The sequence below is a fragment of the Columba livia genome, chromosome 5 (genome assembly GCF_036013475.1).
Source record: "Columba livia isolate bColLiv1 breed racing homer chromosome 5, bColLiv1.pat.W.v2, whole genome shotgun sequence".
NCBI lineage: Eukaryota > Metazoa > Chordata > Aves > Columbiformes > Columbidae > Columba > Columba livia.
Window position 1 is genome coordinate 7518104 of NC_088606.1, and position 17276 is coordinate 7535379.

A 17276-nucleotide genomic window follows, 5' to 3' on the forward strand; every position below is an offset into this window, starting at 1 on the left:
TGAACAATTTCATCCCTCATTCTATGCACCTGCTATAGACTTATTTGAATATTCTTACCATATCTTCTCTAGATTAAGCCAATAGTGGATATAACAGGATTTACAGAACACTGACATGTCATGAATTAGAAAAGCAAGATGTGAGAGTAACTCAGCAGTCATCCAGCTACTGGTATGGGATAACTCAAGAGAAAACATCACACTTCCAACACTTGAAAACTAGGGGTTTCCATTTTGATTTTAATTTAAGTAGAGCTTCTATTATTTATAAGAGAATGAAAAATAAACAAAACCAAAACCCAAACAAATGAAACAAACAAACGCACACACATTTAAAGCTGCTACCAGTTCTTAGCATTGAACCCAAGACAAGCTCTCTGGCACAAGGTGGCTGGGGTTTTCATGTTCAGTAGCCCATATATTTTTGACCCACATATTTTTCATTACCAATGGACAGGAATATGAAAGCTGTACCTCTGTTTCACCAGTTAACCTGAAGGCATTCACTTGTTGCACCATCTGTACTGTTAAGGAGATGTTTGCAACCTGCCAAAGAGTTCATTTCATCAGTTCTGAAGAAAAAAATGATGAGCAAAATACCATAGGAATGACTTCACAAGAAAGTCAAGATTAAGAGATACATAGTCAGTATGCCTGTACAACCCCAGGGACCTGGACAGGGATACTTCCAAAGAGGTTTTTCAAATAATCTCCTTTCTCTGGAAGAGCAAGTGACCATCCGCAGGGCTCAAGGACATCATGTCTGGTTCCGCATCGGTGTGATATAGCACGTAGAGGAGCACACTGTGCACCCCAAGTGAAGCAACAACCAGCAAACTGAGAATTGCATCACAGAAATAGGGCCATGTAAGTAAAAGTGACCTATAGAGACTGTTTTCATGACTGAGAGTGACCTGTCCCAGAAATGTGGGCTTGGCACATATTGCTGCTTTAGGATGAGCAGAGGAGAGGCTGAGAAAAAAAAAATAAATCAGAGTTGGGAAACACTTTCCTCTAAAAATATTATTTAGTAATGGGAATTAGGTTTTTCCCAACCCCCCCCCCCCATCTCTTCCTGCCTTATGGATGGAGCAGGCTGGTGTCTGTCCCACTTACTTCGGCTAACCGGGAGTGTTTGTGCACCACCTCAGCCTTGTTCATGGGCGTCAGCTGCTGCAGGACGCTCCGGCTGTTCGTCAGGGCTCGCGTCAGCCGAGCAAACTTTGTCCAACCTGCGGGAAAGAAGGAAATCGTGTCAGATGTACTCAGACCACACGCATCGTTAGTATGTCTCCTCCATGTTCACTGATACTAAACCTCAGACTTTGAGTTTCTCTAAATTGATGCACAGAACAGCTTCAGGCTCCAGACTTCAAGACATTGCAAAAGAAGAAAAATACCACTGCTTCAAGGCAACCACAAGTAAATCTGAGTAAAACCAAAACACTCTGGCTTGCTTATTTTTCTGCCTTTTGGAGACAACGTATTAGAGGGATTGCATTGTGCTTTCAGCCTTCTGGAGAGTTACTCCACTGCTTAAATCTAATTCTAAGACACTGAAGTTAATGCAAAGGCTTCCCAAGTCTGCAAATCCTGCTGAAGTGAAAATCTCCCTAGCTACAGTTTGGCTCTTGCTGATTCAGGGCTGCTGAGGAAGCCACAAAAGCCTGACCTTTAAGTCTTTACTGTTTCTTGCCCCACTAAAAAATACTTTAAACACAGATTAAGCACTAGATTTTAAATTTCCTTTTAAAAGGAAATACACGTGGCTGTTAAACTAATGATAAACAGCTACTTTAATGCTAGTTGGAGACCCACACAATAGGCCACTCCTGGGGAACTTTCTGTGCAGCATCCAGAAAGGAGCGGTTGGAGTCTGTTACTGACAGCAGCACTGATCCAGGAATGTGCCATCAGGTCATTCCTGCCGGATAAACGTCCAAACATGACTGCTGGCTTGGATGAATCAATGGATGAGGTTAGACCAGGGGTAGCAAAGAAAACGCCAGGGGTTTAAGCAGGAAAACTGAAAATACAAATATCTACAGGAAGGAAACACCTCCCCAGGAGCCCTGAAGGAGATGCTTAACATAGCCAGGTATAACCTGACATTTTACTACACAGGTATGTGGAAAATATCAAACAAGTTATGGACAGGAAACAGGTTCAGGAGGAGGTTTTACTTCTATTTAACTTGAACGCTGAGTAGGTGAAAAATGGGGGAAATGTCACATCTAAGAAAGGAAACACAACAGTTCTATGTTAGCTAGGTTTATTTTTAAATGCCTGATGTCTGATAGGCGACAGGGACTTGGAAAGTTAAGGAAAGCCCTGGGGTAGATAAAATGAAGATAAGAGAACAGACAAGACAATAAAAGTTCAAGAAAAAAAAATTACAGTTTGGCTTTGCAATTTACCATATATATATCACATTCACACAAATGTAAATCATTTCATCATTTAGCAATCAGAGCAGACCCAAATATCATGATACACCACCAGCACAGCAGAAGCCATTTTTGTCTGGCTATTTATACATGACCTCAAAAATGCACATAAAAAATGCACTGGGAAAAGGTAAAAAATAGAAGTATTTTATTAACTATTCAAATCTAAACCTTAAATGTGAACTTTGGATATGCCTCATGCTTCTCAAGCTTACAGGGATATTCAATTAGGAACATTCACTTTCTGTATTAAACACAGTCAAGAGAGACTATAGGGATCCGAGTATGAACTGTTAATTTCTTGAAAAAATTCTTGTGGTTTTCTTTTTCTTAATTCTCTATAAAACCGTGGCAGGGAGACAGCTTGAAGAGAAGAAGTCAGAACTGCTCTTTATCTTTCTTAGCCAGTGATTTCAAAGAGCAAGCAAGCATCGCAACAGCGTCCTGACAGCTCTGCCCCGACATTTTTTGTGATTGCTGGAGGCCACGGTGTATCCAGCTGATTGCTTTTGGCACACTGCAACCACGCTGCAAGAACCGGAGGAAAAGAGCAGTTCTCCTCTGAGAAGTGGTCACCCACCTCCAGACCCTGGGCAGGTACCTACATACACATGCACACACACAGAGTGTCCTCTTCTCCGGGAAAGACAATTCCCTGTGGCCGATGGGGATGGATTTGGGACAGTCATTTGTCACATCTCAGCTTTGTCAGCTCCCCCAGCTCTAACAGGAACCTCATGAAGTTCAACAAGGAGAAGTGCAAAGTCCTGTACCTAAGGAGGCACAGCCCCATGCACCAACATATGCGGGGGGCCACCAGCTGGAAAGCAGCTTGGCAAAAAAGGACTTGAAGGTCCTGGTGGAGCAGGTTGACCATGAGGCAGCAATGTGCCCATGCTGCAAAGAGCATGAACAGTATCCTTGGTTGCATTACACATATTGCCAGCAGGTCAGTGGTGGTGGATCCTTCCCCTCTGCTCAGCACTGGTGAGGCTACACCTGGAGTGTAGTAGTATCCAGTTCTAGGCTACCCAGTACAAGAGAAACATAGACATACTGGAGAGAGTCCAACAAAGGGTCACAAAGATGATTAAGGGACTGGAACATTCCTCCTCTGAGGAAAGGCTGAGAGAGCTGGGACTGCTCAGGCTAGAGAAAAGAAGGCTTTGGGGGTGCAGATCTTATTAACGTATATAAATACCTGAAAGGAAGATGCAAAGAGGACAGAGCCAGGCTCTTTCCAGTGGTGCCCCATGACAGGACCAGATGCAATGGGCACAAAATGAAACACAAGAGGTTCTGTCTAAACCTTAGGAAACACTTTTTTACTGTGAGAGTGGCCACGCGCTGGCAGAGGTTGCCCAGAGAGGCTGTCAACTCTTCCTCCTTGCGGACATTCGAAAGATGTACGGACAGGGTCCTGGGCAACCGGCCATAGGGGACCCTGCTTGAGTAGTGGGGTTGGACAAGATGACCTCCAGAGGTCCCTTCCAATCTCAACCATTCTATGATTCTGTGAGCTTTCTGATAGCTGACAGTTAATGGTTCAAGGTTTACTTTATTTTCTGAGATTTAGAGCACTGATCCATACAGTGATCAGCTGAGGATTGGGGAAGAGTCAGGGGCTGACAGTGATACGTCATGTACTCTCCAAAAATCCCTTTCCATGGTGCTGCACAGACTGAGATCCTACTCACAAAAACACGAGTTTTAAAAATGCATCTCCTCTTATAAAGCAAAATTGGTAAGAAAATTGCTGTAATCATCTGAGGCAAGAAAAACATCTGTTGTGCATTAACCACAAATACAGAAAGCCGGGGGAAGTTGAGGAAGATACACCACAAGGAGCTGGAGGAGTAAGACACATACCAAACAAGAGCAATCCTTTTCCTGCAAAACTGAAAATGAAGAACTATGCTTTTTCAAATACTCTCTTTCCACCTTAGTGAGATCATCAACGTCATGTGAAAGAAAGAGTGACACATTTAGCATTCAGGTTTACCGCTCTGCTTGTCTGGTCTGATCTCTTCTTTTCACAGGGCAAATCATTGCATCATGTCTTTCTTCCACCAACACCAAAGCTTTGCTGTGCTAGAGCAGACCTTTTGAAGAAATCCTTCCAGCCTCATTTAGAGACTTCACATTTGCACGTTTCTTTCAGCCTTGTGAAGCCCGTGACTTTGGACATTCAAAATACAGAATATGCTAAGAAGACTTTTTTTCTAATTCAGCACAAAGTCCAGCACTACTCTACCTGTTCCTATCTATCCATCTGCAATAGTATGAAAAAGCACCAGCTTCTTTTGTTTCCTATTTACAACCCAAGAAAATTGAAAACATAGCAACAGCAAGATGGTGAGGTATGAGTGGGATGGTGAAAATGTATACAGGCTGTCTTGTGTCTGAAATAATCTGTACAGGGTACATTTATCTGTTTCTTGACCTTGCTGTAGACTAGAAAAAATTGAGAATTATATTTAAAACTAATGCATATGTTTAAATAGACTATGCAAAATTTATATAGCTGCCTACTGCTGTCAATGTTTCTTCAAATTATTCTCTCCTTTCTTTTCCTCCGTAGACACGAGACTTGAAAAGAATGATAATTTTATCACACATATTAGTGACCGCCTGTCCTCACAGATATTTTCAGTCTGGAGGGAGTAAAGAGTGGCACAAATAGCAGGTGCAAGAGGGAAAAAAACCTATTCGTGAGAAAAAGCAACGCTTGTGATGCTCTCTTCAGCTCAGCTGGACTGACTGTGTCTTTCTTCCACAGAACCACTTGAAAAATAAATACCCTGAACTTGCACCACCGCACTTAAATTCTTAGGAACAGAGGCAACATCATAAGATCACACACCAGATCAAGCCAGCAGCTGCTCCTCCTTACCAGCAGTTAAATTAGGTATTTCAGAGGAAGATGTTAACTACCTCAAATGGAAAATTCTGGAATAACACACACAGAAAATGGTTGTTTCCCTCAGTTGTCTCTAATTACTTCCTAACTCATGGAGAAAACTAGAAGAATTTGTACCCCTGCTTTAAAATGAAACAAAACAAACAAACAAAATCAACCTCATGATCTGCATTCATTCTCATGATGCAAAACAAGGGTCTGTGCTTCAGGAGAAGCCTAGAAAAATGCTTCCCTGTTCCTATTCATTACCCAAACTAAAATTTTTGTATTCTCAAGAAATCAAGATGCAGGTTTAACAACTCCATACAGTTACAAAAACAGGACATGAAGAAGGCAAGCATGCTAATAGACATGGATTAAACTAGTCTCTGCCTTGGCACAGCTGTAATGCTGTCCTTCCAAGCATGCTACTTTCGTTCTTCCTCCATGTGTTTTAGTCACAATTATATACATCCGCAAAATATTCTCCATGTCTCTTGCTCTAATTAGGACTGCCAACTTGACAGCCCTCTGACTGCAGAGCTAACTGAGCCAGGGATGACTTGGTGGCATCCTTCACACAACAGCTGAGCCAAAGGTTTTCTGAAGACAAAAAAAAAGAGGAGTACCAAATTAATATATATATATAGATATATTTTTTTTTTAAAAAAAAGGTACTTCTTTCAAACCATAGCTGCTACAACATGAGTTGAATCTGTTAACATTGTGCCAGGATGCTTGGGGGAGCGCAAGAGCATGGAAGGGAGGTAGGCAATAGTCAAGCAAAGCAGACAGAGCACCTGAACACCTCCTCGGAGACGGAAAAGCTTTCCAGATGGGTCTAAGATGCTTAATCAGCCACAACACTACAGAAATGATGTGGTGTCTAAGGGGGAAATGGTCTTTCCAGCTTTCTTGTCAATGACCCCATATGTAGGGAGGATACCTTGTAGAAAGGTAATATAAATTCACCCCCTTATAACTTGATCCTATCTTACCTCCATTGTCAGAAAGTCCAAACCAACTTATGTGAAACCTCTCACCCATTATAGCATGTGCCTTTCCATCAGCTACTACTCCAGCAAGAATAGCATTATGCCCACACATCTTTCTTCCTGAGATCCTGAATCAATCATTGTGTTTTATACTGGACAGCTGGGATGGGAACAGCTCTGCAGCAGCTGCTCCCCAAACAGCTCCACTCCACCACACTCACTGCTTACTGTGTGCTCAAGGACCTTCTGCAAACTGCACTCTTGCATTGCCATAGGGACCTCTCTCCCTGGACTTCTGGTCACCAATCTCCTTCCCATTAATACACCCTGCAGATCGATCCAGTACGCAAACACGCTCACCTGCCTCCAACACCTGCTCCTCTTCTTTGCTGCCTTCTCTAAGTAAAGAGAACTGTCAAGAAGGCTGAAGAAGCTGTTGCAGCGTACAGCAGAGCATAAGAAGGATAAAGAGCTGCCCAAAGAAAGCCCAGCAAAGGAGGCTTCCCCAAGCAGAAGTGATGCTGGAAGCGATGGGACAAAATCACTGTCTCCTAAAGGGTATCTGGAGATAAAAAACCTTTTAAGCCTACTGATTCCTCTTGGGGTCACAAAGCCTGCAGAAAATTGGTTAGGCTCCACCCAAAACTGTGCTCCCACACACCCCAAGGAGCAGCTCCTGGTGCCCATCACACATGGACACTTCTGCCAAGGGGCTGGGTTAGACCTGGGCAGGTCCCCCTGCCGGGGAGAAGTCCCTGCACAGACACAGGCTAATGACAAAAGACAACTTGGGCTCTTTCGCTTCTCCAGTGCAAGTGTCACCTTCCCTGTACAAACCTCAGCAGTCAACAAGTCCACCCCTTGCCTTCAAAGATAACAGCAAACATTTTTAAAATATAAGTATTTGCGAATGACAGAACCCTTCCGATTATCCCCATAATTTAATTAGGAGTTGAAAATTTGTAATCTCTCTTACTGGATTTGTGTACAGGTCCAAATATGAATTTTTCCACCTAGCTAGAAACCACACTGAAAAAAAATCTCTAGTTCATAAACCATATTATGCTATTTTAAAGCTAAATCAGAGTTTATGAAGAGTTTAAAAATCTCAAGGCAAGATGTTAATGTTCTTTATAGTGCACTTGCTCTGAAAAATCTAGACATGACTAGTTCCCCCTAATAAAACATCAGTGTAGCTCTACTAGGTTGCAATTAACCTTTTTGTCAAGGTTTGTCTGGATCTGAAAAGGATCAGAAAAGATGATGGCTTTAACATCAGTGTAACAGGGAACTATCCAATATCTTAGATTGTAATGAAAACACTTGGGTTAAGAATTATATTCTATGTAAAAAACAACTGCTGAGAGTAATTACAGCAATGCCCATGTTGATCCCTGCCTGCAGGAATATAAGGAACACCTCCAGACCATGGAAAGGTTGTTGTTCTCATCCCACTGTGAAGCACGAAACAGTTCACATACAGAATGCTTAAATAAGTATACTCTATGATTTACTCACAAAAGCAAAAAGCTGGCACCACTCAGAGTTCAGCAGTATGGAATTCAATTGGTAGCATGGATCATCCTCCTGCATCAACATTTAGCACCTACAAATCTCAACTATTCCTGGACATTCAGACAGAAAAATCATTACAATGGCTGGCTATTTGCTCTTTATTGCAGGTAAAGTATGGCTGAAAGACCTCACTGTTTCTTCAAAAAACTTAATCATCCTGGTTTTGCTTTGTTAGAGAGAGAGGGATAAATGAGATTCCTGAATAAATAGCATAAAAGTCAAACGAAGCTCAATCACTCCCATGATGCAGTAAAACTATTTAGGGACTGAAGAACCACAGAGTCTCTTCAAAAGTAATTCAAAATATTAGAATAAATTTCCCAATTTGAAATTCTGTGTGTTCCACTGTCTGATAATACATTACGCTTACATACTGTACGCTTGTGATAATTTTTACATCCAACCTCTGTTCTTGCTCAATGTTATATTCCCAGTTACCATCCACCCACTGCAACTACTGGGGAGCTCAAAATTGCTGAAGAATCTACGGGTAATCTTGAGCATATCGCTTTACCTCTCTGAGCTTTACTTTCTTCTCCTTAAAATGAAGATAATGCTAATGACCTACTTTGCAAGCCATTTTGAGTTCTACTGACAAAAAGTGCAAAGATTTATATACCACTATACTACATTTGGTATACAATGTATTTTTAAATTTATTCTCACATAGCTGCAAATATACAGTGCATAACTTCTTAAATTTCACTGTGCAACTAAAGCTAAACTTTAGACACACACACAGGGCCACCAACGACTTATTTCCCATACACAAACAAGTGCAAATTTTTGGGAAAAAAAAAAAACAAAAAACAAACCACTAAGTACTATAAATGTCAGTCAACTGGCTTTTAGGAGTTTTTCAGATAGCAAAATGGTGCCATTCAATGGTCATTGAAAAAGGGCTACACCACCGAAAGGCTCAGAGTCAAAAGGAAGGCAGCTTTTAGAAATGAAAAAGCAGTATACAATGAAGCACACAGGGACAAGAAGAGGGAACGAGTATGTGAATGACAAATTATGGCTTATGAGAATGGACATGGGAAGCTAAAGACATACGGGAAAAATCCTTCTCTGGCTAGAATTATTACATTAACAATTAAGTTTTTAAAGAATTTGGAGTACAACCAAAAGGAATTCTGGAGTCATAAGCAGGAAGGGCAGAGGCTGACCCAAGGAGTTACAGGTTGCTCAGCTTGATCTCAGTGCCAGGCAAAATGAGAGAAAAACTGATCTGAGTTTCAATATGCTTAATAAAAAAGGAAAGGAACGTAACAAATGTCTGTCAATACAGAATTAGGTAAAATGCCCTAAGATGTTAATTTCATTATTTGATAAGAGCATACGTTTGGTTCAGGAAGACAGCCAAACGCTGGGACAGAACAAGCTGCAAGCCAAATGCAGTGGTCAGCCAGAGCCACAGCATCTGTTTGATGTACACCGGCAAGGGATGAGCCAGGGCAGCTCCCCGTACCAGTGCTCTCCTGCCGGGCAGCAACTGGACCATTGACTTGGCAGCAGCCTCAGCAGTTGTCCCTGGTTTGCTCTACCTGCAGCCAAGGACTTTCCTCCCAACAGCTCCCAAATCAGTACAGTCACAGTGCTCATCATGTAACACCACCTTATTCTGGCACTACATTTGAATCACCAGAGAACCACGTGCTGGCCAAATCTTCTTGTAGGGTAATCTTCACTGAACTGACACTGTGTGACACTCTTGACAAGATACTGAGACTACGCAGTTCAGTAAATTACAGGTTAAATGAATTAAGAACTTGCTAGCTGGCAGATATCAAACAAGGAGTAGTGCAAAACAGTCAAAAATTATTCCAAGTGCCTTCTGGACTCCAGTGGACAGGTCCCCTTCTAGTCGGTGCTTTTCTCGTTGGTTTGAAAGTCGTTATAAAAACTATTAATAAAATGCCCAGATGGCAGGAAGATTAGAGGAATGTTAAACAGTAGTGAGGAAAGTCACACAGGATGATGTGCTTGATAACTGGGCATGTGCCATTAAAATGTGTTTTAAAACAAAATCAGATACCTAGGCAAAAGCAATGCAAATTGTACCTCCAGCATGGTAGGGGGAAATGTCCCTAGCAAAGAACAGTCCTGAAAATGATCCAGAGGTGTCAGTAGATGAGCAATTCAGCACATGATTTGCTTTGGCAAAAAGTCACCTACTCCTTGGACATAAAACAGTAAAAGCTAGGCTTGGAGAGGCTGAGCAATGGACAATATTGAGGAGTTGGCTGTGAACCCACTTGACTACAATAATGGCTGCTGAAACTTATTTGTGACCTGGGAGGCTGAAATCCATGCCACCATATCTTCATCCCTACTGCTGCCAATGAGCTGGATTAAAATGCAGCTAAAATGTCTGTGTATCTGCCATCAGCAGACCTCCAAGTTCAGGCTAGACAGAGGCTTAAGGAGCTCAACTCATTTACTTTATCAGAAGAAGGTGGAGCAATTACTTGATATGTGTGTAAGTGCCTTAATGGGACTTTACTAGTACAGTGGAAAAAATGCATAAAAAGATGGCACTGCAAGCAGCTGAAGCCAGGTTAATTCAAATGTGACACTTTTTTAAAGTCAAAAGTATAACGAAAAAGCAAGAAAAATAAGAAGGAATGTGGTGTATCCTCAGTCTCTTCAGACTTCTAAATCAATACTGGATGTTAGTCTGGAGGGGATGGTTTAGTCACACACAAGTTCATGGGTTCAGCAGAAGAGTAACTTAGAGAAATGCAATGCCCTTTGATAAATAAATTAGATTCTTAAACTCTAACTACTATATTTATACTTATTATTTCATATATGAGCTAAGAGTGTTCAATTTCCTACATAAAAAGGGTATCCACTTACAAAGGGTTACTGCTTTAACGATCAATTTCCAGTTTAATTCAATCTCTCACAGGGTTAGATTTGATTTCAATGGGATTTCTTTTTCATTGCACATTGAACTTCTAGAAATTTACAGAGAGTTAATGTGCATTGTGGGTTGCTGATGGTGCACACAAAGGCCTCAAAAGGCAATATGAGATTCAGAAAAGTACTTGATTTCTGTGAAGGAAACTAAACAGCCCTGGATATGGAAATTTTCTCTTCTTCATCATGGTGGGTCTCTGCAAGTGGCAAAATGAAAAGGGGGTATGGGGGCAGAAATAAGGCCTTGGAGCGTCACCCCTAGGAGCAAGGAAACAACTATCTCTTGGTGACAGGTCAGCTTTTGCCACCAGCATGACACTGAAGACAGTAAAAGCGATGCTGGTCCTGCAGGAACGGGAGGAAAGCGACCTCAGAAGGTCTTCCTGATTACTAGCAAGCTGTGCTCGTCCAAAATGTATGGTTTCAAATACCAAGTGACTACATCTTAGCATCATTCCTCTGAGTTGTCTGCTCTTGTCACTGGAAGCCCACCTGGTTTCCTGGCAAATGACCATTTCTCTGTCATCCTCACAAAGTCCTTTCTCAAGGCCCAGGTGTTCCTGGATGCTAGACCCAAGGGAGAACGGAGAGATAGAGGTGATCTCCTTGGTGTCTGAAGGCACTGGCGGGTGAAACTCTGCAGATCAAAGCAATGGGAAACAGCACCAGAACAAGTGGGTCCCTATAGCATCAAGAGCCTTGGTATCACAGCCATGGAAAAGCGCAATAAAAACATGGTAAGGATATCAAAATTGTGACCTATTAAATTACTGTTATGGATTACTGTCAAGGTAATGTGTTCAACAGGGTACACTGTGCTTTAGCTAAAGGTAGAAACCTCATTTTCATGCTCTAATCCCTCCACCCACTTCTTCTATTATCACCAGGATTGATACTCCCTCAAGGAAAAAAGTTCCCATCTGCAACTAGTTACATATGCTTAATAACTTGCACTTATTAAAGATAAAAAAGGATCAGAATTATAGGCTTAGCAAGGATTAGCAAGCATAAGTGCATATTTCTGCAACTACTACACTTTTTATAGCCCTGTCACACTCCGAGATAGAGTTGTATCATTATATAGAGTTATATAACCAGAAAGAGTTATATCACTGGAAGCACTACAGCATTGTCCCAGACAGTCTTGATTATCAAAGTCTGGCTCTATCAAGTGAAGTAAAACAACAAAAAAACCCCTAACTTCAGGATACTGCTGTGCCATCTCCTGATCCCATCTGTTAACAGCACATGGACCTGAGTTGTAGAGGCCTCATTTATACAGCTTTGCACCCTAATTCAGCATCCCATCAATATTCAACTTCCCAACCACTTCCAGCAAGTGACAAGCCTGATATTTCTCTCAAAAGAGACAGACAACCAGTGAGAATACTAGCCGAAAAAAATTCCAAGTTTAGTGCGAGGCCACGTTTTTTCTTCCCTGATCATAACAAAGGAAATAAAGCCACTGCACAATAGGTGAAACTCCACTATTAGCAAAAAAGTGCCAGTCCTTTTTTCTATCCTTAAACTTTCATTTCAATATAACCTACAGCACTCCTGGCTTCTAATGTTGTTAACATTTTAAGTGGTCCCATTTGCCATTCTAATAGTTAGGGCTCAGAAAAATGGCTTCACTTTTTTCTGACAAATAAACATAAGATTATTACCACTGTGTGTCTTTGGAAGGATTAGAAAGTCTTCAGATGTTTTTAAAAGGCCATTGGGTAAAGACAGAATAAAAGCACAGCAAGCTGATAAAAGCATCCAACTGTGACCCTACAATGGTACAAACATAAAAAAAGAAGACTCTTTAGGTTTTATTCTCTGGAAGAAAATACATAATACGATCTTTCATATGCTTGTAATGGCCTTCCACCCCTGCTGTGTAAGGCATTCAGACAGGACACCTGGAGATCTGACCCTCCAGCACCACAGGTGGGACCTATTGCTTGGTCCTGAATCCAGATCAGATAAATGTTCATATTACCAAAGAGCAACAGGAGAAGGAAAGAATAGAGAGACCAAACACAACATAGAATAGCTCCTTCACCAGAAAATAAGGCATTGCCCCAGTGACCACCAAGTGCAGCCATCATCTCCTGCAACAACTCCTGCCGCATCACTAGTTCTCATACAACTTCTTCCACACTGCTGCCATCCACAGCTCATCCGGCCACCGACTCAGAAGCTGGGACACTATGAGCCATAAACCAAGTCAACGTTGGAGTGTTCCCCCAGCCCTCCACACCACACAACTGTCGGTGGCATCTTCACCCAGCAGTGAACATGTGGTGGCTGATGTTTCATTTCATTATCATCTTCACTGCTTCTACTTGAGATGATGGTTGTTGGTTTTCAGTTGATTTTGTTTGGTTGGTTGGGTATTGTTGTTGTTCTTTGGTTGGTTGGCTAGTTTTGGTTTTTTCTGTTTTGGTTTTGATGGTGGTGGTTTTGGTGTGTTTGGAGTTTTTTTTGTTTTGTTTTTTTACACTTTTGCATGGTTAGACACTTTTTAAAGTAATTTTCCATTTACAATGATAAAACAGTACTTTCTGGTCACTGTTACATCGTTGTACATCACAGGTCTCCTGTACATCGCTCTGTGATAATAGATACCAACATGGCTAACAAGAAAGCAAGTCAGCCAAATCTTTAGTGTTGAGCTGCCTGTACCCTCTCCAAAAACAAGGATTTTGGTCTCTGCCACTACATTTTTATTAGAGGAAGGCAACTTTTAAATATCCCTTTTCTCCAGTCTTGCTTTCAGTCCAGTGCGTTTTAACAGCTTCCTGCACTGTGACATATTCACAGTGTTCTGGGTGACCCAGGAAATTTTTTCATTACTTTTACACCCTCCTGCAAGCAAAGCCCCCTCCTCCTCCCCTTCCGCCTCCTCCTCCTCCTCCTCCTCCTTTCTGACAGCATCAACACACAGCAAACGGTGAGCACAGAGGTAAGCAGAGAGATGCACCATCTGTCGCAGTGCCCCGACCTCTCTGCCTCCCCTCGCTCGCACAGGGCTGGTCCCCATGATATCAACTCTGGTTTTTGTACTGAGCATGGAAACAAGCGTGTTTGAGAACCTATACTGGACAAAAAAAATCATGCCTCTCCCTTGAAATGTGTTTTGTAGTAAGACCACTATTTTCTTTTATTTGTATGTCCTGTTTTCACAAATACGACAAGCTCCTCAACACTTCTGAGCAGTTCTGCATCCTCAGGACCAGTCCCCTAAAACTGCAGCTGCCTGTGCAAGGTCTATACAAGATGCCAAACACGTTGCAGCCACCGCAAGTAAATCTGGCAAACCCAACCATTTATTTCCAGGAGCCAGGACACACAGACAACCTGCAGCGTAGATACACCCATTGTTATGATTTAAATACCAAATCCTTGTACCTCATAGAAGTGTGATATACTGAAGCTTCACAACAAAGCAACATACCTTGGAACACTGCAGAATATATTGGTATGGAGAGATTATTGCATAATGGCATCAATATTTTATATCTATTGAATTTTTTATCTCAAATTTAGTGCTCTCATAAGTAATCGACAGTAACTCATTTGCACCATAGTTACTTATGCATTATGTATTGCATGGTCCTGGCAGAATTTTTGAAGAAGAATCCTTCTTTTAAAAAGAAAAAAAATAGCCCTTTCAATTACAAGTTCCAGCATTCAAATGCTTTTTACAAAAGTTTAAAAATTCTTCATTAAATTGTAACGTATATGTTTACCGACCTCATAATCAAAAAGGAAGTGGTCTGACAAGCTTCTAAGCTCATCATAACATTATCTGCAAGGACAATGAATTATGCATTTCTCATAGCTCTATGTCTGACAAACACTGTGATCCCAGTGCTGTGGGATCCCACAGATCCACCCAGTTGAGACACAAAGGGTAATGCAAGAGTGCTGTTTTCCCATCCTTGTAGTAAAATGGTACAAATATTTGAATAAGATTTTTTTTTAACATGAAGAATATAAAATACAAGCTCTAATTCATGCAAAAGGAAAAGAAAAAAAATCAGGTCAATTACTTGCAGTTATGGAGCTCGTTGAATGTATTGATTAATGTTAATCTATGCTCTAATCAAAGCACCCTGAGCAAATTCTTAAGATTGCTACCATATGCCTTAAAGGCACTTAAGAGATGTGGCTGTACTGCCTTGTGCAGTGGTTTGTTTCTTGGGGATTTTTTAGGTTTTTTTAAGCACAACTTTGACAGAAGTAAGTGCTCTTTAAACATGCAGTCGAACCTCTCTGGCTGCTGACGACAATATTTTGCAATGTTCATAGTTAATACCTGGCATTTTAACTAATGGTACCTTTCTCTGGAGAACAGCAGTACACAAGTTACGCACTTCACAGCGATTGCTCTTTCCCATAGGAACATATATTGTTCCTATAATGGATGATAAATATATTCTGCTCCTCCTCAGCCACAAGCCAGGGAGGGGGAGAGCTCTGCCTCCCCTAGAACATCCCTGCCTCCCCAGGGAAGGTAAGAGATTACTAATCTCCAAGGATGACAATCCAAAGGAGGCAACATTCATCATTTCTGCATTTGGGAGCCACGTTTAATACATTTTCCCTGTCCTGCTGCAGCCACACACTCCTCAGGTCAACCACGTCCTGCAGAAAGCAGGGCAGAGGCAGTGAAACGGGGGGTTTCAGGGGCTCATTTCATGTGAGGTAAATCTTGATCTCCCCAGAAAAAATAAAATAGGAAATCGTACAAGAGGATCCTTGCAAAGACTGACTTTTTCCATGATGAGCTCCCACTACATATTATACACACTATCACAAGGAGCAGGACCCATGTCATTCAGACATCTGCAGTTAAAGTCCTTTCAATTAACTGGCATTTATCCTAAAATTTTCAGATTATTTCCAGGCAGAAGAATTCCATGCTATAGGGCTGAAAGTGAAATAAAGCAACATTTACATGTTGCTAACTAAACTGTAGAAGCAGTAAAGCTTATGATGGCTGAGAAGGTATTCCTATATCAGGATCTTGTAACTTTACAGATAATACCCTCTAGACAAAATTTCTCATATTTGGTGTTAGCCTAGAGTGGCCTTTCTTTTATTTTAAGTCTGCCTTTGTAAATCTACTTTTCAGTTATCCAAACACATATAATAAGTGTTATCTAGATCATAAGAAATCAGTTTAAATCCTGTTCACATTCAAATGACACCAAGTTCATTCTAAAGAAGACGGCTTAGAGCACACAAGGCTTTCAGTTAGAAATTCAGAGCCTTCTCAGAGAGTGAAGAGAAAAATATAGCAAGGAATTAATCATCAGAAGGCAACTTCCAAGACAAAATGGGATGCAGGTGCTGTAGCACAAATGCCCTTCTTTATGAAAGTGTGCATTATTTTGTCCAAAGCAATACACGTGTGAACCTGACACAAGACACTCGTGTCTTATAACCAAAGCAGAGAATGTTGTTAGATCCTCTGCACCTTCCTGCCCACCAATTGTCTCTTTGTGCAAGGCTGGGGGTCTGTGCATGGCTTGTTAGGTGGTGAGAGTACAGCACGTCTCAACAAACATCACCACCAGCCACTGTTCAATAGCAAGTACAATGTCCACTGCCACACAGTCATCACTGCTGGCCAGTGATAAAGGACCCACATGGGCTCTTTCTTTTACATTTCATCTCCAAGAGTGAGAAAAGGAGGAAATACCAACATCTCAGCACAAAGGAGCTGAAATTATTTTTTGCTAAAAAGATGATACCGGTCCCTTAGGAGGCAGGTCTCCCAAAACAACACACCATTAAAATGACTCAGAAACTATGCAATTATTGGCAAAAGCCAGATAAAAACAAACAAACAAACAAGTAGTGAAAAACTGGTGAAATTACAAAGAGAAAGGATAGCTTGTTGTTCTAGTGAAATGTTGTTAGGGAATTTTCACTCATGGTGATTTATCTTTTATTTTTAAGCAATAATATAGAAGAGTGGCATCAAAAGTCTGACAGGTCACAAAACATTTCCTGAATTCAAGACACAGATCACAGGTATGACATGCCACAAGAACGAGCTCAAGCCTGTACTTTCTCATTTACCAAAGAAAAATACTGTACTTTGTATTTACCTTTAGTTGAATCATCTTCAATCGGTTGCTTGAACAAAGTGATATCCTTAAAAGTGCACAGGAACAAAACCACTTTTTCGTGCTCATTTCTTATGGGTGCAATTTGCATGTAGAACCAAACTGGGGTTCCTGAAGCAAAGAAAAAGGTGACATTGGACCGTGGTGCAGCAAAAACTTTCCCCAGCCCATACACAGAATTTTTCATCATTTATTATAACACATTATTTACTATAAAACATATGTAGTTTATGATCACATCTAGATATTTCTACATATACCAGAACTTTTAGTTTTACCTCCCCAAAGGAAAACAACATACACCTAT

General features: G+C 41.2%; 1 protein-coding gene across 2 annotated transcripts in view; it reads right to left on the bottom strand.

Annotated features, from left to right (window-relative positions):
• The window catches only part of KCNH5 (potassium voltage-gated channel subfamily H member 5), a 157951-nt gene that overhangs the window by 116247 nt on the left and 24428 nt on the right, over positions 1–17276 (bottom strand). The window contains exons 4-6 of one of the 2 annotated variants that reach the window (XM_065063249.1): positions 16952–17080; positions 1117–1232; positions 475–546 (exon numbers count right to left, since the gene is read on the bottom strand). In XM_065063249.1, coding sequence (XP_064919321.1) covers positions 475–546; positions 1117–1232; positions 16952–17080 — 317 coding nt within the window. The remainder of the gene's footprint in view (positions 1–474; positions 547–1116; positions 1233–16951; positions 17081–17276) is intronic. The other variant, XM_065063250.1, reaches the window with a different exon arrangement.